Source organism: Rhinichthys klamathensis, unplaced genomic scaffold, assembly GCF_029890125.1.
Source record: "Rhinichthys klamathensis goyatoka isolate OS25496 unplaced genomic scaffold, OSU_Roscu_1.1 h1tg000509l_1, whole genome shotgun sequence".
Taxonomy (NCBI): domain Eukaryota; kingdom Metazoa; phylum Chordata; class Actinopteri; order Cypriniformes; family Leuciscidae; genus Rhinichthys; species Rhinichthys klamathensis.
Genome location: NW_026606990.1, coordinates 319,947 through 346,248, shown reverse-complemented (window position 1 = coordinate 346,248; position 26,302 = coordinate 319,947). Strand labels below are relative to the sequence as shown.

Sequence of the window (26,302 nt, the reverse complement as noted above, 5' to 3'; positions counted from 1 at the left end):
ATTTTATGAAGAGTGTGAGAGAAGTACGACCACAGTACGTGTAGTATTAAAAAAGAAAAGAAAAGATACAGCAGGATATAGTTGTGAGAAGTATAATATTGGAGAGTAAAAAGCAACACGCTCAAACATGAGTAAACGCCAGTTCAGCACCACGGACAGCGACAGGGAAAACCAGCTCTATGCTATTTCCAAACAGAGACATTGTTGGACATTTACAAAACACTCAATTGCATATTTCTGTCATCCGACTTTAATTCCATCTATATACCAACAATACATAAAGGAGGCATCGATTAGAGAAAATGTAAAACTACTTAAAATATTAACATTGATAGATCATATTAAAAATAGCAGAATCCATGCACACGTCTACTAATGATCCAAACAATATTTTAAATGAATAATAAAAAAAAAGATAGAAAGAAGTATTATTCAACAGAATGAAGCAGAAATTAGATTTCTTACCTCTAAAGATCACCAACAATCAACTTTTAACCTATGTAAATCCAAACCAGTATAGCGGGGAAAAAATACAAGTACGTAAATAAGGTTGGTAAAAACACATCGATTTGTGAATCATGCCTCATGACTTAAAACTGCCAACATGACCAAAAAATTAATTAAATAAAAATAAATCGTAAGACAACTTAACCCATGGTACATCTCTGATGTCAAAATGTCACTCATATACTGTATCTACAACAAAAGTTAATGAAAGAGACAAAAGATCTGTCAAGAACAGAGTCTGGTGCCAAAGAAAGCACTCAGTTTAGAAGACAAATACATATAAAATCGGTAAATCAAGACTGTGTTAGTATAACCTAAAAAAAACAGATACACTGTCCTGCATTCCAATAACTGTATTTCATAGGCAAGTTAACGCCTCAAAGGTGTTTTAAAAGTTTGTGTAATGAAGTCTAGGTAAATTAAGCTGCTAAAAATATGTCACATTAAGGACACCATGATGAAAGTAGCCTAATGCAAAAGTTACAGAGTAATTTCTTATTAAGTTACAGAGAAGGCAGAAAGAATTCTATAATTTAAAAGAAAATGAACATGAAAAAAACTTCAAACAAGTTCCATTTTTTTAATTTTCTAAATAATTTGCAAATGTCGTCAATCCTTTCGATATCAAGGCCTCAGTCACTAATACAAAACGGTAATGAAATATGGTGATGATAATACACAGAGACAAGCCATGACATGACTTAAAACCGTGAATCAAGATAAAAAGACGTCGTTATCAGAAAGCATGCTTACTCAGATAACAAAAAAGTTTCCAAAAGGACGAAGCAAGTTTTTTGACTTTAGAAAGTTTGGAGGCAGGGAAGGAGAAAGGAGAACGACAAGAAAAACAATTAATTGAATAAAATAAAAACGCCAATACGTAAAACATATTTAATTCGTGAATCATGCATCTTGACTAACAACTGATAATTCATGACCAGAAAATCTAAAAATTATTTATAAACATACCAATTAATGTAACTACTTTTTTGACATCAAATTTGCCCTCAGAAAATCTTCACGTGATCTTTTTAAGAGCATGTTGCCATTCACAGCGGTCAACTTTGAACGCAAATACACATTTAATATGGAAGCCCAGACCATTAAAACATAAATACTTTGTTAGTCCTACCTGAAACGAATCGTTGATTTCCGCATCAAGTCCTTCAAAATCATCCACAGCGGACTGAGTCTTTTTCAGAGTCAGGTCAGCAGTCAGTGTGCCCTCATTATAAGATCTGACGAACTTGAAGTCACTAGTGCGCGAGCCCGTGGTCAGGTACGCGTCATAATTGTAAGCGCTGCGGAGAGTTCCCGCGCCCTCCACCTCTGCGTAATTTGGAGGGAGATACGCGCTGGGAATGGCTACAGCTCCATCAAACAACAGTCTGGGCTTTCTCCTGCGACAAAACCTCACGGCCAGGATGATGATGATGAAGGTCAGGAAGAAAGTGGAAACGGACACCAGCGCGATGATCAAATAAAACGTCAGTTTGGAGCTGCTCTCGTCATGAGACATGTCTTTCAGTTCTGGAACTTCAGCCAAGTTATCTGATATGAGTAAATACAGCGCGCACGTGGCCGAGAGAGTGGGCTGTCCGTTATCTCTCACGGACACAATAAGGTTCTGTTTCATGCTGTCAGATTCAGAAATGTCCCGCTGCGTCCTGATCTCCCCGCTGTGGACACCGATAGTGAAAAGTCCCGGATCAGTCGCTTTAATAATGTGATACGAGAGCCACGCGTTTTGTCCAGAATCCGCGTCCACGGCGATCACCTTGGAGACCAGGGAGCGCGCCTGCGCAGCTTTGGGAACCATCTCGGTCATGAAGGAGTTTCCATCCGGAGAGGGGTATAATATCTGAGGGGAGTTGTCATTCTCATCCGATATGAAGACACTCACGGTCACGTTACTGCTCAGAGGAGGAGAACCGTTGTCTCTGGCTAACACGAGCACTTTGAAACTCTTCAGTTGTTCGTAATCAAACGACCTCACGGCATGAATGACCCCGGTGTCTCCGTTAATGGATAGAAAGGAGGACGCCGGTGCGCCATTGACATCAGAGGACAACAGAGAATAAACTACAGTGCCATTCTGTCTCCAGTCCGGGTCTGTAGCTGATACTGAACAAATAGAGGAGCCCGGTGTGTTATTTTCTTGCACATGAGCTCTGTAATTCTGCTCCTCAAATACAGGTGGATTATCATTCACGTCAGATACAGTCAAGTGAATATTCTTAGTGGAAGATAAAGGCGGAGAGCCCTCATCAGTAGCAGTGATTGTAATATTATAATCAGAGAGCAGCTCGCGGTCTAATTCACCTGTGGTCACCAGAGAATAGTAATTTTTGATTGAAGGAACGAGTTTAAATGGGACGTTTTGCTGAATGGAGCAGCGCACCTGTCCGTTATTCTCAGAGTCTCTGTCCTGCACATTAATGATGCCAACCTCTGTACCGGGTAACGCGTTCTCGGGAACGGGACTGTTCAGAGAACTAATTACTATTTTAGGGCTGTTATCATTGACATCAATAACATCTATTACTACAGTGCATCTACTCGCTAACCCTTGACCATCTTTAGCTTGAATGGGCAGCTCAATCGAACTCTCCTCCTCATAATCAAAGAACCGTCTTAGTTTAATTTCACCAGACACTGCATCAAGGAAGAACATTTCAAGATGGCTTTCTGGTAAATGACCAAATTCATACGTCACTTCCCCATTCTGTCCCTCGTCAGCATCAGTAGCGCTCACTGTCACCACTACAGTATCTAGAGGAGAGTTTTCAGGCAGACTGACTTTATAGACGGCCTGACTAAAGACTGGAGCATTATCATTAGCATCCAGCACAGTGACGTGTATGGCTACAGTCCCTGATCTCGGTGGAGTCCCGCCGTCTACCGCAGTAAGAATTAAAGTCACCTCTTTCTGCTGCTCACGATCCAACTCTTTATTAATAACCAACTCTTCATATTTCCCTCCATTTGCCTCCGTAAGGACACTCAGAATAAAATGGTCATTATTTTGAAGTGTATATGTCTGCACTGAATTCATGCCAATGTCTGCATCGTGGGCTTCATCTAATAAATAACGAGATCCTTTGTCTGCTGATTCCTGAATTTCGAATTGTATTACATTTTGTTTGAACTGTGGTGAATTATCATTAATGTCCTCAACGTTGAGAATAAAGCGGTGTAGTTCTAAAGGATTTTCCAGCACAAGCTCCTGTTTAATAACGCATGAAGCTTTCTTTCCACAAATCTCCTCTCTGTCGATTCTCTCCGCTACGGTCAGTTCTCCAGTATTCAGATTAATGTCACAGTATCGTTTTCTGTTACCTTCAGTATCAATACGAGCCTTACGAGATGACAGTCTGTTCACATCGAGCCCGAGATCCTTTGCTATATTTCCAATCACAGATCCGCGTTTCATCTCCTCCGGGAAAGAATAGCTCACGTCTCCATAAGCGGTGTGCGCCATCAGCACGAAGAACAAAAGGCCAAACATCTCAGCAGCAATGCAGAACATTTCAAATGTTTCAGAAATTGTTCAGAAATTAAATCCAGATATACAAGTAACATGTAAAAGAAGCATAAGTGAACAAAAAATCCAATGTCTGAAATAGTCCTTCGCTCACCGTCGACGATTTTCTATAACATGATGAGCTTGAAACTGTGTATGACATCATAAACAGGGTGGAGAGATGTGTATTGAACAAACACACGGTTTTGCAGGTAAACAGCGACACTGTGAGTTTAAAAGAAGAAACTACATACAAATCATATATATAGGCCTACACATTTGACAGGATTAAGTGTCGGATCATATAAAGAACTCTGGTTATATACTTAAAATTGTTTAGCAAAACAAAGCCAGCAGCAACATTTTATGAAGAGTGTGAGATAAATACGACCACAGTATGTGTAGTATAAAAAAATAAAATAAAATACATAGCAGGATCGACTGGTGTAAGGTATAATATAGGAGAGCAAAAAGCAACACTCTCAAACACCAAGAGTAAACGCCAGTTCAGCACCACGGATAGCGACAGGGAAAACCAGCTCTATGCTATTTCCAATCAGACTAAGACATTTACAAAACTACACTTATATTTCTGTCATTCGACTTTAATTATATCTATATACCATCAATATATGAAGAAGACATCGATGAGAGAAAAAGTAAAACTACTTAAAATATTAAAGTTCATAGATCCTATTACACATAGCAGAATCCACGGACACACAAAACCTACTAATTAACACTAATTATCTCAAAATATATAAAAGATAATACAATTAAAAAGCTAGACAGACGGTTTCTTCAAACGAATGAAGCAGAAATTTGATTTCTTACCTCTAAAGATCACCAACAATCAACTTTTAACCTATTTAAATCCAAAACAGTAGCTAGTGAAAAAAAATACAAGTACGTAGGGTACATAAATAAAAATACAATCATGCCTCATGACAGAATGTGTTAGTACTACCTAAAAAACACGATGCACTGTCCTGCAGTCCAATAATTCATAGGCAAGTTAACGCCTCAAAGGTGTTTTAAAAGTTTGTATAATTAAGTCTATGTAAATGAAGCTGCTAAAAGTATGCCATATTAAGGATACTATGATGAAAGTAAACTAATGCATAAGTTACAGAGTAATTATACGTAATTTCTTATTAAGTTAGAGAAGGCAGAAATAGAATTCAAAAGAAAATTAACATGAAAAAAGTTTAAAACAAGCTCTATTATTATTTATTTATTTTACTTTCTAAATAATTTACAAATTTTGTTAATCCTTTCGATATCTAGGCCTCAGTTACCAATAAAAAACAAAAATGGTGATGAAATATGGTGGTGATGATAATACACAGTGACAAGCCATATGGCATGACTTTAAACCGTGAATCAAGGAAAAAAGACGTCGTTGGAGAACATGCTTAATCAGATAACAAAAAAAGCTTCCAAAAGGACGAAGCAAGTTCTTTGACTTTAGAAAGTTTAGAGGCAGGGAAAGAGAAAGGAGAACGACAATAAAAAAAAAAGATTAAATAAAATTAAAACGCCAATACCTAAAACATTCGTGAACTAATTTGTGAATCATGCATCTTGACTTAAAAATGATAACTCATGACCAGAACATCTAAAAATTATTTATAAACATACCAATTAATGTAACTACTTTTATGACAACCTTCAGAAAATCTTCATTTGATCTTTTTAAGAGCCTGTTACCAATCAAAGCGGTCAACTTTGAACGCAAATACACATTTAAAATGGAAGCCCAGACCATTAAAACATAAATACTTTATTAGTCCTACCTGAAACGAGTCGCTCATTTCTGCATCAAGTCCTTCAAGATCATCCACAGCGGACTGAGTCTTTTTCAGAGTCAGGTCAGCAGTCAGTGTGCCCTCATTATAAGATCTGACGAACTTGAAGTCACTAGTGCGCGAGCCCGTGGTCAGGTACGCGTCATAATTGTAAGCGCTGCGGAGAGTTCCCGCGCCCTCCACATCTGCGTAATTTGGAGGGAGATACGCGCTGGGAATGGCTACAGCTCCATCAAACAACAGTCTGGGCTTTCTCCTGCGACAAAACCTCACGGCCAGGATGATGATGATGAAGGTCAGGAAGAAAGTGGAAACGGACACCAGCGCGATGATCAAATAAAACGTCAGTTTGGAGCTGCTCTCGTCATGAGACATGTCTTTCAGTTCTGGAACTTCAGCCAAGTTATCTGATATGAGTAAATACAGCGCGCACGTGGCCGAGAGAGAGGGCTGTCCGTTATCTCTCACGGACACAATAAGGTTCTGTTTCATGCTGTCAGATTCAGAAATGTCCCGCTGCGTCCTGATCTCCCCGCTGTGGACACCGATAGTGAAAAGTCCCGGATCAGTCGCTTTAATAATGTGATACGAGAGCCACGCGTTCTGTCCAGAATCCGCGTCCACGGCGATCACCTTGGAGACCAGGGAGCGCGCCTGCGCAGCTTTGGGAACCATCTCGGTCATGAAGGAGTTTCCACCCGGAGAGGGGTATAATATCTGAGGGGAGTTGTCATTCTCATCCGATATGAAGACACTCACGGTCACGTTACTTCTCAGAGGAGGAGAGCCGTTGTCTCTGGCTAACACGAGCACTTTGAAACTCTTCAGCTGTTCGTAATCAAAGGACCTCACGGCATGAATGACCCCGGTGTCTCCGTTAATGGATAGAAAGGAGGACACCGGTGCGCCATTGACATCAGAGGACAACAGAGAATAAACTACAGTGCCATTCTGTCTCCAGTCCGGGTCTGTAGCTGATACTGAACAAATAGAGGAGCCCGGTGTGTTATTTTCTTGCACATGAGCTCTGTAATTCTGCTCCTCAAATACAGGTGGATTATCATTCACGTCAGATACAGTCAAGTGAATATTCTTAGTGGAAGATAAAGGGGGAGAGCCCTCATCAGTAGCAGTGATTGTAATATTATAATCAGAGAGCAGCTCGCGGTCTAATTCACCTGTGGTCACCAGAGAATAGTAATTTTTGATTGAAGGAACGAGTTTAAATGGGACGTTTTGCTGAATGGAGCAGCGCACCTGTCCGTTATTCTCAGAGTCTCTGTCCTGCACATTAATGATGCCAACCTCTGTACCGGGTAACGCGTTCTCAGGAACGGGACTATTTGGAGACTTATTAATGATAACCGGAGCATTGTCATTAACATCTGTAATCTCTATCATTACCATTGAATACGATGTTAAACCTGCAGCATCTTTAGCTAAAACACGCAACTCATATGCTGATTTCTCCTCATAATCTATTGTTCCGATAACGGTTATTTCTCCAGTGTTGCGATTTAGCAAGAACAATCTCTTATCTTCCTCAGAAACATGACCAAATGCATACGTGACCTTTCCATTTTGTCCCTCGTCAGCATCAGTAGCGCTCACTGTCACCACTACAGTATCTACAGGAGAATTTTCAGGCAGACTGACTTTATAGACGGCCTGACTAAAGACTGGAGCATTATCATTAGCATCCAGCACAGTGACGTGTATGGCTACAGTCCCTGATCTCGGTGGAGTCCCGCCGTCTACCGCAGTAAGAATTACAGTCACCTCTTTCTGCTGCTCTCGATCAAGCTCTTTATTTAATACCAATTCACAGTATTTACCTGCTAAATCGTTTGATTTGACATATAAAACGAAATGCTCATTGCTTTCCAAAATGTAAGACTGAACTGAATTCTTCCCTACATCCGGATCGTGCGCTTCCTCAAGTAAAAACCTTTCCCCTTTGTCCGCCGATTCCCTGATTTCCATTCTGATTATATCCTCGTCAAAATGCGGAGCGTTATCATTCATATCTTCAATGTGTAAACTAATTCGATGCAATTCTAAGGGATTTTCAAGCATAAGTTCTTGTTCCAGAACGCATGAAGCTTTCTTTCCACAAATACTCTCCCTGTCGATTCTCTCCGCTACGGTCAGTTCTCCAGTATTCAGATTAATATCACAGTATCGTTTTCTGTTACCTTCAGTATCAATGCGAGTATTACGAGATGACAGTCTGTTCACATCGAGCCCGAGATCCTTTGCTATATTTCCAATCACAGATCCGCGTTTCATCTCCTCCGGGAAAGAATAGCTCACGTCTCCATAAGCGGTGTGCGCCATCAGCACGAAGAACAAAAGACCAAACATCTCACCAGAAACGCAGAACATTGTTCAGAAATTAAATCCAGATATACAAGTAACATGTAAAAGAAACATAAGTGTACAAACAAATCCAATGTCTGAAATAGTCCTTCGCTCACCGTCGACGATTTTCTATAACATGATGAGCTTGAAACTGTGTATGACATCATAAACAGGGTGGAGAGATGTGTATTTAACACACACATGGTTTTGCAGGTAAACAGCGACACTGTGAGTTTAAAAGAAGAAACTACATACAAATCATATACACTCACCGGCCACTTTATTAGGTACACCTGTCCAACTGCTCGTTAACACTTAATTTCTAAGCAGCCAATCACATGGCGGCAACTCAGTGCATTTAGGCATGTAGACATGGTCAAGACAATCTCCTGCAGTTCAAACCAAGCATCAGTATGGGGAAGAAAGTTGATTTGAGTGACTTTGAACGTGGCATGATTGTTGGTGCCAGAAGGGCTGGTCTGAGTATTTCAGAAACTGCTAATCTACTGGGATTTTCACGCACAACCATCTCTAGGGTTTACAGAGAATGGTCCGAAAAAGAAAAAACATCCAGTGAGCGGCAGTTCTGTGGGCGGAAATGCCTTGTTGATGCCAGAGGTCAGAGGAGAATGGCCAGACTGGTTCGAGCTGATAGAAGGGCAACAGTGACTGAAATAACCACTCGTTACAACCGAGGTATGCAGCAAAGCATTTGTGAAGCCACAACACGCACAACCTTGAGGCGGATGGGCTACAACAGCAGAAGACTCCACCGGGTACCACTCATCTCCACTACAAATAGGAAAAAGAGGCTACAATTTGCAAGAGCTCACCAAAATTGAACAGTTGAAGACTGGAAAAATGTTGCCTGGTCTGATGAGTCTCGATTTCTGTTGAGACATTCAGATGGTAGAGTCAGAATTTGGCGTAAACAGAATGAGAACATGGAACCATCATGCCTTGTTACCACTGTGCAGGCTGGTGGTGGTGGTGTAATGGTGTGGGGGATGTTTTCCTGGCACACTTTAGGCCCCTTAGTGCCAATTGGGCATCGTTTAAATGCCACGGCCTACCTGAGCATTGTTTCTGACCATGTCCATCCCTTTATGGCCACCATGTACCCATCCTCTGATGGCTACTTCCACCATGTCACAAAGCTCTAATCATTTCAAATTGGTTTCTTGAACATGACAATGAGTTCACTGTACTAAAATGGCCCCCACAGTCACCAGATCTCAACCCAATAGAGCATCTTTGGGATGTGGTGGAACGGGAGATTCGCATCATGGATGTGCAGCCGACAAATCTGCGGCAACTGTGTGATGCCATCATGTCAATATGGACCAAACTCCCTGAGGAATGCTTCCAGCACCTTGTTGAATCTATGCCACGAAGAATTGAGGCAGTTCTGAAGGCAAAAGGGGGTCCAACCCGTTACTAGCATGGGGTACCTAATAAAGTGGCCGGTGAGTGTATATATATACTGTACATTTGACAGGATTAAGTGTCGGATCATATAAAGAACTCTGGTTATATACTTAAAATTGTTTAGCAAAACAAAGCCAGCAGCAACATTTTATGAAGAGTGTGAGATAAATACGACCACAGTATGTGTAGTATAAAAAAAGAAAAGAAAAGATACAGCAGGATCGATTGGTGTAAGGTATAATATAGGAGAGGGAAAAGCAACACGCTCAAACATCAAGAGTAAACGCCAGTTCAGCACCACGGATAGCGACAGGGAAAACCAGCTCTCTGCTATTTCCAATCAGACTAAGACATTTACAAAACTACACTTAATAGCATATTTCTGTCATCCGACTTTGATTGCATCTATATACCAATCAATACATAAAGGAGACATCGATGAGAGAAAAGGTAAAACTATATTAACATTCATAGATCATCTTACAAATAACAGAATCCATGGACACACATAGCATATGCCGACTAATGATACAAAAATATAAAAAACGTATAATAATAATAATAATAATAATAATCATAAAAAAAATTTAGACAAAAGGATTATTCAACAGAAAGAAGCTGTTTATATATAAAGAAATGACAATCACAATCCAACATCTAACGTCAAAAAAGTGTAATATCAGGTAGCTAAAAATGTTATATAGCTTGCGATATGCTTGATCATTACACAATCTGATCGCTCTAGCCACAAATGATTTATTGTACCTTTCTGTTCAAATTCTCTGTTGTAAAATTCTACCAGTTGACCTATTACTTTTCATGAATTTATAATGGATAGGGTGAGTGGGGTCATTGAGGATTTGGTCAGTCTTTTTAAAAATAAGCTCATTGTACAGTCCGATGATCTTACTGGCCATCTTGATCATGCGCTGCAGTTTCTTTTGGTCCTTAACATGCATGTTGCCAAACACGCTGATAAGGCCAAAGGACAAAACACTCTGGAGGAGACTTTTATAAAACATTACAAGAATTGTGTCTGTCTAATCTAAAATGATATAGTTTTCTAATGAAGTACATCCGCTGGTGCATTTTCTTAGTTTTGTTCAGTGCACATTCATTCAAAGTTAATTCAGAATAAATTTCAACTCCCAAGTATTTATAGGTTGAGACCCTCTCCACTAATTCAGCATTGATCTTAGAGGGGGGAACTATTATTCTATTTTTTCTAAAATCTATGACCATCTCTTTTGTTTTCTTCACATTGATTTCAAGAAAATTATGAGAACACCACTGAGTGAAACCCTGTAATTCCTTCTAAAATCCACTCACAGAAGAAATGTCATACTTTAAAAAACCAACCAGTGCTGTGTCGTCGTAATTTTCTCACCAACAGGTGGGATTGGATCGTATTGAAAGCGCTACTGAAATCAATGAACACAATTTTGACCAGGCTCTCAGCATGCTCAAGGTGCTCATGTGGGCTGTTAATCAAATATAGTGAGCGCATCCTCAACACCTCTCTCTGCACGATAGGCAAATTGATTCGGGTCTAAAAGAGGTGAAACCTCATGGAGAAGTTGTTTTAAAATGACTTTTTCTAAACATTTCATAACTGCAGAGGTAAGGGCAACAGGGCGCAAATCATTTAGTTCCTTAGGTCTATTGTTTTTAGGCACAATTAGGGATAGTTTCCATAAACTGGGAAGAACACCTGTATCTAGTGACAGCTGGAACAAAATATGGAAGGGCTGTGCCAACTGATCAGCACACACCTTTAGTGTCCTGCAGCGGATACCATCAGGTCTACAAGCTTTACGGGGATTTACACGTCTAAAATAAGATTGGCCCTCATCCATAGATATATCAATATCCATACCTTTCATGTCTCTTACTGCTATAATGGCCTCATTCTGTTCTACTTTAAAATCACATGTGTCAAATCTAAAATAAAATGATTTAATTGATTTGCCATATGAAGACCGTTCTCTGCTACCATGTGGTGCTTCTTGGGCTTGTATCCTGTGATAGATTGGACTCCCTGCCAAGATCTCCTAACATCATTTTTGAAAAAGTTTTCTAACTTATGTTTGTATGCTGCTTTACAGTCATTTATCTTGCTTTTAATCTTTTAAAAGGGGCCTAAAAGACATTGTGATAAAAAAGTGATCAAAATCACCAGCAAAATAACTGGGTTCGGCTTCATTCTGAGCCCTAAATGTTCATCTATCTAAAAAACTTAATTTAGTCGTCAATATTCTGATGGATTGTAAAACAATTACTAAAACAAACAGACACAGCTGACAGACGCACAAAGAGACCGTGTCGCCGCTCGCGCATGCGCCGCACCATGATGCAAATCCAAAACAGTAGCTAGTGAAAAAACACAAGTACTTAAATAAGTAAAAACACATAGATTTGTGAATCATATCTCATGATGTAAGCCTGTCCACATGGCCAAAAAATATATAAATTTGAAAAAAACTTAACGCATGGTACTTCTATGATTTAAAATGCCACTCATGTGTCTATATAAAAGTTCATGAAAGAGACAAAAGATCTGTCAAGAACAGAGTCTGGTGCCAAAGAAAGCACTCAGTTTAGAAGACAAATACATATAAAATCGGTAAATCAAACCATTCTTAAAAGAAACAATGTGTTGGTATAACCTAAAAAACATGATTTACTGTCCTGCACTCCAATAACTGTATTTCATAGGCAAGTTAACGCCACACAGGTCTTTTAAAAGTTTTTGTAATTAAGTCTTCGAAATGAAGCTGCTAAAAGAGGTCATATTAAGGATACTATCAAAGTACCCTAATGCAAAAGTTATTTCTAGAAGTAGAAAGTAATTTCTTATTAAGTTACAGAGAAGGCAGAAAGAAATATAGAATTTAAAAGCAAATTAACATGAAAAAATTTCAAACAAGTTCCAATAATATATATATTTTTTAACTTTCTAAATAATTTTAAAATGTCGTCAATCCTTTCGATATCAAGGCCTCAGTCACCAATAAAAAACGGTAATGAAACATGGTGATGATAATACACAGAGACAAGCCATATGGCATGACTTAAAACCGTGAATCAAGGAAAAAAATACGTCGTTATCAGAGAGCATGAGCATTACTCAGATAACAATAAAGCTTCCAAAAGGACGAAGCAAGTTCTTTGACTTCAGAAAGTTTAGAGGCAGGGAAAGAGAAAGGAGAACGACAAGAATAAAAAAAAAGAGCCAATACGTAAAACATAGATTCGTGAATTAATTTGTGAATCATGCATATTGACTTACAATTTATAACTCATGACCAGAAAATCTAAATATTATTTATAAACATACCAAAAAATACTTTTCTTACATCAACTTCACCCTCAGAAAATCTTCACGTGGTCTTTTTAAGAGCCTGTTGCCAATCAAAGCGGTCAACTTTGAAAACAAATACACATTTATTATGGAAGCCCAGACCATTAAAACATAAATACTTTGTTAGTCCTACCTGAAACGAGTCGCTCATTTCCGCATCAAGTCCTTCAAGATCATCCACAGCGGACTGAGTCTTTTTCAGAGTCAGGTCAGCAGTCAGTGTGCCCTCATTATAAGATCTGACGAACTTGAAGTCACTAGTGCGCGAGCCCGTGGTCAGGTACGCGTCATAATTGTAAGCGCTGCGGAGAGTTCCCGCGCCCTCCACCTCTGCGTAATTTGGAGGGAGATACGCGCTGGGAATGGCTAAAGCTCCATCAAACAACTGTCTGGGCTTTCTCCTGCGACAAAACCTCACGGCCAGGATGATGATGATGAAGGTTAGGAAGAAAGTGGAAACGGACACCAGCGCGATGATCAAATAAAACGTCAGTTTGGAGCTGCTCTCGTCATGAGACATGTCTTTCAGTTCTGGAACTTCAGCCAAGTTATCTGATATGAGTAAATACAGCGCGCACGTGGCCGAGAGAGAGGGCTGTCCGTTATCTCTCACGGACACAATAAGGTTCTGTTTCATGCTGTCAGATTCAGAAATGTCCCGCTGCGTCCTGATCTCCCCGCTGTGGACACCGATAGTGAAAAGTCCCGGATCAGTCGCTTTAATAATGTGATACGAGAGCCACGTGTTCTGTCCAGAATCCGCGTCCACGGCGATCACCTTGGAGACCAGGGAGCGCGCCAGCGCAGCTTTGGGAACCATCTCGGTCATGAAGGAGTTTCCATCCGGAGAGGGGTATAATATCTGAGGGGAGTTGTCATTCTCATCCGATATAAAGACACTCACGGTCACGTTACTGCTCAGAGGAGGAGAACCGTTGTCTCTGGCTAACACGAGCACTTTGAAACTCTTCAGCTGTTCGTAATCAAACGACCTCACGGCATGAATGACCCCGGTGTCTCCGTTAATGGATAGAAAGGAGGACACCGGTGCGCCATTGACATCAGAGGACAACAGAGAATAAACTACAGTGCCATTCTGTCTCCAGTCCGGGTCTGTAGCTGATACTGAACAAATAGAGGAGCCCGGTGTGTTATTTTCTTGCACATGAGCTCTGTAATTCTGCTCCTCAAATACAGGTGGATTATCATTCACGTCAGATACAGTCAAGTGAATATTCTTAGTGGAAGATAAAGGCGGAGAGCCCTCATCAGTAGCAGTGATTGTAATATTATAATCAGAGAGCAGCTCGCGGTCTAATTCACCTGTGGTCACCAGAGAATAGTAATTTTTGATTGAAGGAACGAGTTTAAATGGGACGTTTTGCTGAATAGAGCAGCGCACCTGTCCGTTATTCTCAGAGTCTCTGTCCTGCACATTAATGATGCCAACCTCTGTACCGGGTAATGCGTTCTCAGGAACGGGACTTTTCAGAGATTTGATTATAAGACTGGGGGAATTGTCATTTATGTCAGTAATTTCTATTACCACTTTTGTGTCTGAGGAAAGGCCATACCCATCCTTAGCCTCCACAATAATTTCATATCTTGATTCATCTTCAAAATCTATTGGCCCTTTCACGGAAATTTGTCCAGTCTGATGATCCAATGAAAAAGATTCTTTTGCATATTCGGATAAATGACCAAATTCATAGGCAACTTCTCCATTCTGTCCCTCGTCAGCATCAGTAGCGCTCACTGTCACCACTACAGTATCTACAGGAGAATTTTCAGGCAGACTGACTTTATAGACGGCCTGACTAAAGACTGGAGCATTATCATTAGCATCCAGCACAGTGACGTGTATGGCTACAGTCCCTGATCTCGGTGGAGTCCCGCCGTCTACCGCAGTAAGAATTACAGTCACCTCTTTCTGCTGCTCACGATCCAACTCTTTATCCAACACTAACTCGACATATTTGCCTCCATCTGTTTTTGAATTCACTGCTAAAACAAAATTTAAATTTCTCTCTAAAATGTATGTTTGCACTGAATTGTGGCCAACATCCGCATCACGAGCCTCAATGACACGAAAACGAGCACCTTTATAGGCACTTTCACTTATTTCTAGCTTGATTACATCTTTGGGAAATATTGGCGAGTTATCATTAATGTCTTGGATTTGTAGGACAACGCGATGCAATTCCAAAGGATTTTCTAAGACAAATTCGAAATTAAGCACACAAGAAAGCCTATCCTTACAAAGCCCCTCTCTATCTATCCGATCGGCCACTATCAATTCTCCCTTTGTCAGATTTATGTCGCAGAATCGTTTTCTGTTACCTTCAGTATCAATGCGAGCCTTACGAGATGACAGTGTATTCACATCGAGTACGAGATCCTTTGCTATATTTCCAATCACAGATCCGCGTTTCATCTCCTCCGGGAAAGAATAGCTCACGTCTCCATAAGCGGTGTGCGCCATCAGCACGAAGAACAAAAGGCCAAACATCTCAGCAGCAACCTTTGCAATGCTTGGGAAATTTAGCAAAAAGTAATTCCAGTAATGCAACAGTTAAAATGTAAAAGAGAACACGTGAAACTAAATAATAAAAAAGCAGTCACATTCGACGATTTTCTGGAACGAGACGATCTCGCAGCCCAGTGTATGACATCATCAGAAGCAGGGTGGAGAGATGTGTGCTGAAGACACACATTGTTTTGTAGGTGAACAGCGACACTATGAGTTAAAGGCGAAAACTGCATAAGAATCATATCTTTCACAGGATTAAGCGTCAGAACGTAGCCTGAACACAGTAAACAGATGTAATATACTTATAGAAATTATTTTTTCAAAACCAGAGGCAGCAGCAACATTCCCTGAATAATGGGAGATCAAAATTACCACAGCATTAAGGCCTGCGGTATAAAAAAACAAAAAAACAAACAAAAAAAAAACAGAAATGCTATGACCTACATTGTGTATGGGGGCACCATGCAGTGCAACAGTGAAGCACCATGGACAGCAACAGGAAAAACCTGTAATATGCCGTTTCCAATTCGGCTAAAATAGTAAAACAGTTCAATTGCTGAGATCGGAATTACATTTTCTTTTTAAGCCAGTTTCACATAATAAAAGACACACACACACACGCACGCGCGCGCGCGCACACACACACACACACACACACACACACACACACACACATGTTGGTGCAACAGCATTATGAGGACTCTCCATAGGCGTAATGGTTTTTATACCGTAAAAACTATATATTCTATCCCCCTACACTGCCCCTATCCCTAAACCTACCCATCACAGGAGACATGCAGCATTTTTAATTTTTTAATAAAACATTGTTTTTTATGTTTTTTAAGCCATTTGATTTATGAGGACTTTTGAAATGTCCTCATAAACCACCCATAAGTTGTAATACCAGTGTAATACACATGTCATTATACAAATTTGTGTCCTCATAAATCACATAAACCAACTCACACACACACACACTTCCTCTACTACAGCATGGAAAGCAAATTGAAAAATTGCCTTTCTATTAAACTTCATATCCGAGTGTACTGGCGCTTATGAACCAATACTTACATAAAAATGTAAAGCCATTTATAAACTTTTTTTTCACAACAGAGACAACATGTGACACCCTAAAACAAAGTAAATTAATACAGCTACATTAATGATCCACATTGCGTTGGATCACATAACATACGTTTATCCTGGGCCAGATTAAACAAGCTCTATTGATCATTAATATTTCTGAAACCCCTTTTAAAACCAAATATGTATTGTATTATATTCAGGGAAAATGTTCCTCCACAATAATTGACTACAATCCCAAGTGAATTAGCTTGCTTGTGCAACTTATCAAATTTCGTTTCCAGGTCGTGGGCCGGTGGTGTACTGTAAACACTTGCGCAAACTGACAATAAATGTAGCTTTTCAGACGTGAAATTGACCCTGAAATGTCGCACCTGCAAAAGACCACTTGAATGAGTCAAGCTAAACTTATCAGAGCAGAGCCTGTTTCCAATGGAACTTTCGCTTTACAAGAAAATACAAATTTAATGTAAACACAGACCATTATATAATTAAAAAGACGTTGTTAGTCTTGAAACGAACAGCAGATTTCCAACATTAACCCCTCGTACACGGAAAAATAACATGACATAAGAAATTACAACTAGGCTACTCACAAGATAATAGCTCAACGATAAGATGATCACAAAACTTTGACGTTGTAACTCAAAAATCAACACAAAACTTCAATCACTTCGAATAAAAAATATACAGGCACACGCAGACAGGTATACACACACACACACAAACAAACGCACACACAGACACATAACTTAAAACCGACCATACATGACTAAGAAAACAAAAGAATTCTATTCAATGTAGCCTTTACAAAATATTTTAAAATGTCCATGTGCATGAAATAAAGCATTTGAATGAGTCAGATAGTTTTGGTCTTCAAAGAGACTATTGGCAGTGAAAGCGGTCAACTTTGAACACAAATACACATTTAATATGGAAGTCCAGACCATTAAAAATAAAAAAAGACAAAATACCACATAATGCAGCAACTTTTCTGATTTTAAACTGACCCTCAAAATATTTGCCCACAAAAAACAAAACAAAATTTTTTTGAAAGAGCCACGTGATCTGCCAACAGCAGAAAACAATGCCAATGAAAGCAGTCAAGTGGGGAAAATACACTTTTTCACAATTTCAATCCACCAAATATTCTTTAAAAGAAAGACTTAGTCCTACCTGAAACGAGTCGCTCATTTCCGCATCAAGTCCTTCAAGATCATCCACAGCGGACTGAGTCTTTTTCAGAGTCAGGTCAGCAGTCAGTGTGCCCTCATTATAAGATCTGACGAACTTGAAGTCACTAGTGCGCGAGCCCGTGGTCAGGTACGCGTCATAATTGTAAGCGCTGCGGAGAGTTCCCGCGCCCTCCACCTCTGCGTAATTTGGAGGGAGATACGCGCTGGGAATGGCTACAGCTCCATCAAACAACAGTCTGGGCTTTCTCCTGCGACAAAACCTAACAGCCAGGATGATGATGATGAAGGTCAGGAAGAAAGTGGAAACGGACACCAGCGCGATGATCAAATAAAACGTCAGTTTGGAGCTGCTCTCGTCATGAGACATGTCTTTCAGTTCTGGAACTTCAGCCAAGTTATCTGATATGAGTAAATACAGCGCGCACGTGGCTGAGAGAGAGGGCTGTCCGTTATCTCTCACGGACACAATAAGGTTCTGTTTCATGCTGTCAGATTCAGAAATGTCCCGCTGCGTCCTGATCTCCCCGCTGTGGACACCGATAGTGAAAAGTCCCGGATCAGTCGCTTTAATAATGTGATACGAGAGCCACGCGTTCTGTCCAGAATCCGCGTCCACGGCGATCACCTTGGAGACCAGGGAGCGCGCCTGCGCAGCTTTGGGAACCATCTCGGTCATGAAGGAGTTTCCTTCCGGAGAGGGGTATAATATCTGAGGGGAGTTGTCATTCTCATCCGATATGAAGACACTCACGGTCACGTTACTGCTCAGAGGAGGAGCACCGTTGTCTCTGGCTAACACGAGCACTTTGAAACTCTTCAGCTGTTCGTAATCAAACGACCTCACGGCATGAATGACCCCGGTGTCTCCGTTAATGGATAGAAAGGAGGACACCGGTGCGCCATTGACATCCGAGGACAACAGAGAATAAACTACAGTGCCATTCTGTCTCCAGTCCGGGTCTGTAGCTGATACTGAACAAATAGAGGAGCCCGGTGTGTTATTTTCTTGCACATAAGCTCTGTAATTCTGCTCCTCAAATACAGGTGGATTATCATTCACGTCAGATACAGTCAAGTGAATATTCTTAGTGGAAGATAAAGGCGGAGAGCCCTCATCAGTAGCAGTGATTGTAATATTATAATCAGAGAGCAGCTCGCGGTCTAATTCACCTGTGGTCACCAGAGAATAGTAATTTTTGATTGAAGGAACGAGTTTAAATGGGACGTTTTGCTGAATGGAGCAGCGCACCTGTCCGTTATTCTCAGAGTCTCTGTCCTGCACATTAATGATGCCAACCTCTGTACCGGGTAACGCGTTCTCAGGAACGGGGCTGTTGAGAGAGCTAATTATTATTATAGGGCTGTTATCATTGACATCAATAACAACTATTATTACTGTACAATGACTGGCTAACCCTTGGCCATCTTTAGCTTGAATCGGCAGTTCGATTGAAGTCTCCTCCTCATAATCCATGAGTCCCTTTAGTTTAATCTCTCCCGAAATTGCATCAAGGAAAAATAATTGCCGGGTAATTTCGGATAAATGACTAAATGCATACGTCACTTCCCCATTTTGTCCCTCGTCAGCATCAGTAGCGCTCACTGTCACCACTACAGTATCTACAGGAGAATTTTCAGGCAGACTGACTTTATAGACGGCCTGACTAAAGACTGGAGCATTATCATTAGCATCCAGCACAGTGACGTGTATGGCTACAGTCCCTGATCTCGGTGGAGTCCCGCCGTCTACCGCAGTAAGAATTAAAGTCAACTCTTTCTGATGCTCACGATCCAACTCTTTATTAAGAACTAGCTCTCCATATTTTCTTCCATTTGAACGCGTTAATACACTAAGAAGAAAGTGTTCATTGTTTTGAAGTGTATATGACTGCACTGAATTCATACCAATGTCCGCATCGTGGGCCTCATCTAATAAATAACGAGATCCTTTGACCGCTGATTCCCGTATTTCGAATTCGATAACACTCTCTGTGAACTGTGGTGGATTATCATTTATGTCTTCAATATTGAAAATAAAGCGATGCAGTTCTAGCGGACTTTCAAGAACAAGCTCCTGATTTATGATACATGAAGCTTTCTTACCACAAAGACTCTCTCTGTCGATTCTCTCCGCTACGGTCAGTTCTCCAGTATTCAGATTAATGTCACAGTATCGTTTTCTGTTACCTTCAGTATCAATACGAGCCTTACGAGATGACAGTCTGTTCACATCGAGTCCGAGATCCTTTGCTATATTTCCAATCACAGATCCGCGTTTCATCTCCTCCGGGAAAGAATAGCTCACGTCTCCATAAGCGGTGTGCGCCATCAGCACGAAGAACAAAAGGGCAAACATCTCAGCAAAAACGCAGAACGTTTGAAATGCCTAAGCAATTAAATCCAGGAACACAACAACATGTAAAGGAAAACATACATGTAAATCTAAATTTAGAAATGTAGACAGAAGTACAGAGGCAGTCTCCGTCGACGATGTTCTACAATGAGGAGAGCTTAAAAGCCCTGTGTATGACATCAGAAGCAGGGTGGAGAGATGTGTACTGAAGTCTAATGGTTTTCCAGGTGAACAGCGACACTGTGAGTTAAAATAAAAAACTGCATGATATATTTTTTAATCTCTTGACAGAATTAAGTGCTTGGAATGTACACCGAACTTGCCATAATGCTGAATTATTTTGAGAAACAAGAACAAGCAGCGACATTAACTGAAGATTGAGAGATAAATAAAATAACAACATTTAAGGTACTAATAATAAAAAAAATAAAAAAATAAGGTATAGAAGGTTACATTATTTATGAGTAATATACCCAAGCGTCAAGAATAAACTCGGATGCAGCACCGCGGACAGCGACAGTAAAACCTGCTTAACGCTATTCCCATTGCTATTTAAATGGTATTTAAAAACTGTTGACGTCGGAATTAAAATTCCCTTATAATCCACATTTAACATGAAGGAGACATCGATGAGAGAAACGCAAAATTAGGCCTACCTAAAACAGCAATATTTTGTCATAGATTCGATTACAAAAATCCTAATAAATATAGGCACAAAAAGAGATGTTAGAAAAAACATTAAAATGTGCTTGATAAAACGATTAGTCAAAAGAACAAGTCAGTTTCAGATTTATTTCTTTAAATGTGACCAAAAAGGCTAACTGTATACAAGCTCTTTGAAAAAGATAATAATAGCGACTAAAAAGAATGCAAAACTCAATAGTAACACAACTTGTGAAACATGATATTACACAGTTAATCATACATGAGTAAAATCTATAAATAAATTAGACTAATTTATACATTTTTCAGATTTTAAAACTAACCTCAGATTTTAAAACTAACCTCACAAATGTTAATGTGTCTAAAAGCACTTGAATGAGGCGCAGCGATCTTGCTATTTTAAAGAGTATGTTGTCAATGAAAGCAGTCAAATAAACTGCATTTACACATTCACTCTGTAAATCCAGTCAAAGCCTCAACCGTTTAACATAATTTGTTTGTCTACAGCGAACTGTGATGTCAGTCCTGAATATGACACCATGAACAGAGTGGAGAGAAACAATGTGAAAGCCAACGGTGGCACTGGTAAACAACAACACAGTTAAATTGGGAAACTCTAATAACTCTGACAATAAATGCCAAAACTTCGATACAACGCATGAAATGACTTCACAATATCAAAGGCCCGGAACAACCAAACATTCTCGTAGAATTTAAAAGAGAACAGCACGATTTTCAAGAGCATTTAAAAACACGACTGTATTTAGACACAGTATAGAGGAAAAACCTCCCCAGCAACAGACATTGTCTGTACAGAACCATGGACAGCAAATAGAAATATGCCCTTTTCATCTAACTTACTATCCGACATTTATTTATTTTTTAACACTACGGGAAGGCAAAAAAAAAAGAGCCTATAAAGAAACTCACAAACTATCCACACCGCATTGGATCCCATTACATGAGTTTAGGCTACGCCATTTAATCACAACTTCTAACATTTTTGAAATCCCTTTAAAACATTTTTTTTAAACAATTTGCAGCTGATTTACAAAATTATATTTATAAAAAATGTACAAAAATAACTTGTTTGTGTATTAAATAAATAATATATACGAAAACACTGATATAACTTTTCAAATTTCAAACTGACCTTCTAAAATGTTCAAGTCTACAATATCACTTGAGTGAGCCACGTATTTTTTTCTGGCCAATGAAAGCAGTCAATATAAAACATAAATATTAAATCTATTTTAAAAAAAAGTTAGTCCTACCTGAAACGAGTCGCTCATTTCCGCATCAAGTCCTTCAAGATCATCCACAGCGGACTGAGTCTTTTTCAGAGTCAGGTCAGCAGTCAGTGTGCCCTCATTATAAGATCTGACGAACTTGAAGTCACTAGTGCGCGAGCCCGTGGTCAGGTACGCGTCATAATTGTAAGCGCTGCGGAGAGTTCCCGCGCCCTCCACCTCTGCGTAATTTGGAGGGAGATACGCGCTGGGAATGGCTACAGCTCCATCAAACAACAGTCTGGGCTTTCTCCTATGACAAAACCTCACGGCCAGGATGATGATGATGAAGGTCAGGAAGAAAGTGGAAACGGACACCAGCGCGATGATCAAATAAAACGTCAGTTTGGAGCTGCTCTCGTCATGAGACATGTCTTTCAGTTCTGGAACTTCAGCCAAGTTATCTGATATGAGTAAATACAGCGCGCACGTGGCTGAGAGAGAGGGCTGTCCGTTATCTCTCACGGACACAATAAGGTTCTGTTTCATGCTGTCAGATTCAGAAATGTCCCGCTGCGTCCTGATCTCCCCGCTGTGGACACCGATAGTGAAAAGTCCCGGATCAGTCGCTTTAATAATGTGATACGAGAGCCACGCATTCTGTCCAGAATCCGCGTCCACGGCGATCACCTTGGAGACCAGGGAGCGCGCCTGTGCAGCTTTGGGGACCATCTCGGTCATGAAGGAGTTTCCTTCCGGAGAGGGGTATAATATCTGAGGGGAGTTGTCATTCTCATCCGATATGAAGACACTCACGGTCACGTTACTGCTCAGAGGAGGAGAGCCGTTGTCTCTGGCTAACACGAGCACTTTGAAACTCTTCAGCTGTTCGTAATCAAACGACCTCACGGCATGAATGACCCCGGTGTCTCCGTTAATGGATAGAAAGGAGGACACCGGTGCGCCATTGACATCAGAGGACAACAGAGAATAAACTACAGTGCCATTCTGTCTCCAGTCCGGGTCTGTAGCTGATACTGAACAAATAGAGGAGCCCGGTGTGTTATTTTCTTGCACATGAGCTCTGTAATTCTGCTCCTCAAATACAGGTGGATTATCATTCACGTCAGATACAGTCAAGTGAATATTCTTGGTGGAAGATAAAGGGGGAGAGCCCTCATCAGTAGCAGTGATTGTAATATTATAATCAGAGAGCAGCTCGCGGTCTAATTCACCTGTGGTCACCAGAGAATAGTAATTTTTGATTGAAGGAACGAGTTTAAATGGGACGTTTTGCTGAATGGAGCAGCGCACCTGTCCGTTATTCTCAGAGTCTCTGTCCTGAACATTAATGATGCTAACCTCTGTACCGGGTAACGCGTTCTCAGGAACGGGACTACGCAAAGATTTTAAACGTATCTCAGGAGCATTGTCATTAACATCTGTAAGTTGAATTACAACTTTAGCGTCACTGGATAAACCAAATCCATCTTTTCCTTCTACACGTAATTCATAAACAGCTTCGTCCTCGAAATCAAGGGCACCTGTAACTTGAATGTGACCTGTATGTGGATCTACTGAGAACAGCTTTCTAGCTCTGTCAGAGATACGACCAAATTCATACGTCACTTCTCCATTCTGTCCCTCGTCAGCATCAGTAGCGCTCACTGTCACCACTACAGTATCTAGAGGAGAGTTTTCAGGCAGACTGACTTTATAGACGGCCTGACTAAAGACTGGAGCATTATCATTAGCATCCAGCACAGTGACGTGTATGGCTACAGTCCCTGATCTCGGTGGAGTCCCGCCGTCTACCGCAGTAAGAATTAAAGTCACCTCTTTCTGCTGCTCTCGATCCAACTCTTTATCTAGCAATAATTCCAAATTCTTTTCTCCGTCTACATTTGAATTTAAAGCCAGTTGAAAATTATAATTTTTTTGTAGATTGTATTTCTGAACTGCATTCTGTCCTACATCCGCATCATGAGCCGAATTCAAGCGATAGCGAGTTCCTCGGACAGCAGACTCACTAATTTCAAATGTGATCAAATCCTTTGAGAAAACAGGCGAATTGTCATTAATATCCTGAATTTGAACTGAAACACGGTGCAGCTCTAAGGGATCCTCGAGCATGAACTCAAATTTTAAAACACATGAAACCCTGTCGCCACAAATCTCTTCTCTGTCGATTCTCTCCGCTACGGTCAGTTCTCCAGTATTCAGATTAATATCACAGTATCGTTTTCTGTTACCTTCAGTATCAATGCGAGCATTACGAGATGACAGTCTGTTCACATCGAGCCCGAGATCCTTTGCTATATTTCCAATCACAGATCCGCGTTTCATCTCCTCCGGGAAAGAATAGCTCACGTCTCCATAAGCGGTGTGCGCCATCAGCACGAAGAACAAAAGGCCAAACATCTCAGCAAAAACGCAGAACGTTTGAAATGCCTAAGCAATTAAATCCAGGAACACAACAATATACATGTAAAAGGAAAACATAAATGTAAATTTAAATTACGAGTGTGGGCAGAAGTACAGTATATGAGGCAGTCTCCGTCGACGATTCTATAATGAGGCGAGCTTGAAGCCCTGTGTATGACATCAGAAGCAGGGTGGAGAGATGTGTACTGAACACACACATGGTTTTGCAGGTGAACAGCGACACTGTGAGTTAAAAGAAGAAACTGCATGATATTTGTATCTTTTAACAGAATTAAGTGCTGGAATGTACACCTAACTTGCATATAGGCCTACTGAATTATTCTGAGAAACAAGAACAAGCAGCGACATTCACTGACGACTGGAAGATAAATATAAAAGCACAACTTGTAAGGTACTAAAGCAAAAACAGCTGTTTAGATTGCAACATTATTTAGTAGCAAAAAACCCAAACACCAAGAATAAATCCCGGTGCAGCACCACGGACAGCGACAGTCAAACATGATCAATGCTATTTCCAATTCTACCAAAATGACATTTAAAAAATGCTGACATCGGAATTTATTTGCCTTTATAAAAGACATATTTCACATAAAGGAGACATCGATGAGATAAACATAAAATCACATATAAAACAGCAACATTTTGTCATAGATTCGATTAATATCCGCATCCATATAAAGGCAAACAAAGTAACAATTAGAAAAAAAATGATAAAATGAGCTCGAGAAAACGATTAGTCAACAAAACGAGTCAGTTTCGGATTTATTTAAAATGTCACCAACAGATAAGCTTACAGAAGCTCTTCGAATAAAAAAATCCTACTGACGAAAAAATAATGCAAAACTCAATAGTAAGACGACTCGTGAAACATGGACAATAGATCATACATGAGCAATAAATAAATAAACTAGACTAATTTAACTACATTTCAGACTTTAAACTGAACCTCGTAAATGTCCATGTGTCTAAAAGCACTTGAATGCACCGCGTGATCTTGCTATTTTAAAGAGCCTGTTGTCAATGAAAGCAGTCAATTAAATTACATATAGGCCTACACATTTAATCTGTAAACCCAGACTATAACTATTTATCTAAAGAGAGTATTCGTTAGTCCTACTTTAAAGAGTAACTCATGTCCTCACTATGTCCTTCAAGATCACAAGAACACACATTTGACCAATTTATAAAGAATACAATTGTACAAGACATCGCAAATGATTTAATCTAGTTCATAGTCAATATAATAGCACAACAATTGAGGTAACCGCTCAACATCACCTGTTGTCTACAGCGAACTGTGATGTCAGTCCTGAATATGACATTATCAACAGAGTGGACAAAAACAATGTGAATGTCAACGGTGCTGGCACTGGTAAACAACAACACAGAGTTAAATTGGGAAACTCTAATAACTCTGAAGCTAAATGGTAAAACTTGGATACAACACTTGCAATTACTTCACAATATCAAAGGCCCGGAACAACCAAATATTATCATAGAATTTAAAAGAGAACAAGCTCGTTTTTCAAGGGCATATAAAATGTACATATTTTTTAAAACATGACTGTATACACATTATACAGCAAAACTCCACCAGCAACAGACACTGTCTGTACAGCACCATGGACATGCCCCTTTCCTCTAAACTTACCGTCTAATATATTTTTTTTAACACGAGATGAAGACAAAAAAGTTAATAAAAATATAGAGAAACTCACCAACAATTCACGCATGGATCATATTAGATGGGTTTGAGCCATTTAATCTCAATTGTTAACATTTCGGAAATCCCTTTAAAACCAAACATTTAAAAAA

The 26,302-nt window shown here is 40.0% G+C and overlaps 4 protein-coding genes across 5 annotated transcripts in view; all 4 read right to left on the bottom strand.

The window, feature by feature from the left end:
• The window catches only part of LOC130072826 (protocadherin gamma-A12-like), a 163,813-nt gene extending 148,152 nt beyond the window's left edge, over positions 1–15,661 (bottom strand). Inside the window, exon 1 of one of the 2 annotated variants that reach the window (XM_056238127.1) lies at positions 13,122–15,661. In XM_056238127.1, coding sequence (XP_056094102.1) covers positions 13,122–15,497 — 2,376 coding nt within the window. In that variant the 5' untranslated portion in view covers positions 15,498–15,661. Of the gene's footprint in view, positions 1–5,826; positions 8,230–13,121 lie in introns of those variants that run through there. The other variant, XM_056238123.1, reaches the window with a different exon arrangement.
• LOC130072852 (protocadherin beta-15-like) lies at positions 1,526–4,163 on the bottom strand. Its single transcript, XM_056238155.1, has one exon. The coding sequence runs from the start codon at positions 4,034–4,036 to the stop codon at positions 1,526–1,528; it is 2,511 nt and encodes an 836-aa protein (XP_056094130.1). The 5' UTR covers positions 4,037–4,163.
• Positions 15,662–17,735: 2,074 nt separating the features above from the next.
• Positions 17,736–20,192, bottom strand: LOC130072888 (protocadherin beta-15-like). Its single transcript, XM_056238191.1, has one exon. It carries the CDS (start codon positions 20,151–20,153, stop codon positions 17,736–17,738), a length of 2,418 nt encoding a protein of 805 aa, XP_056094166.1. The 5' UTR covers positions 20,154–20,192.
• A 1,874-nt stretch (positions 20,193–22,066) lies between these two features.
• LOC130072887 (protocadherin beta-16-like) lies at positions 22,067–24,682 on the bottom strand. The gene has a single exon (XM_056238190.1). The coding sequence runs from the start codon at positions 24,461–24,463 to the stop codon at positions 22,067–22,069; it is 2,397 nt and encodes a 798-aa protein (XP_056094165.1). The 5' UTR covers positions 24,464–24,682.
• Between the last annotated feature and the right edge of the window lie 1,620 nt (positions 24,683–26,302).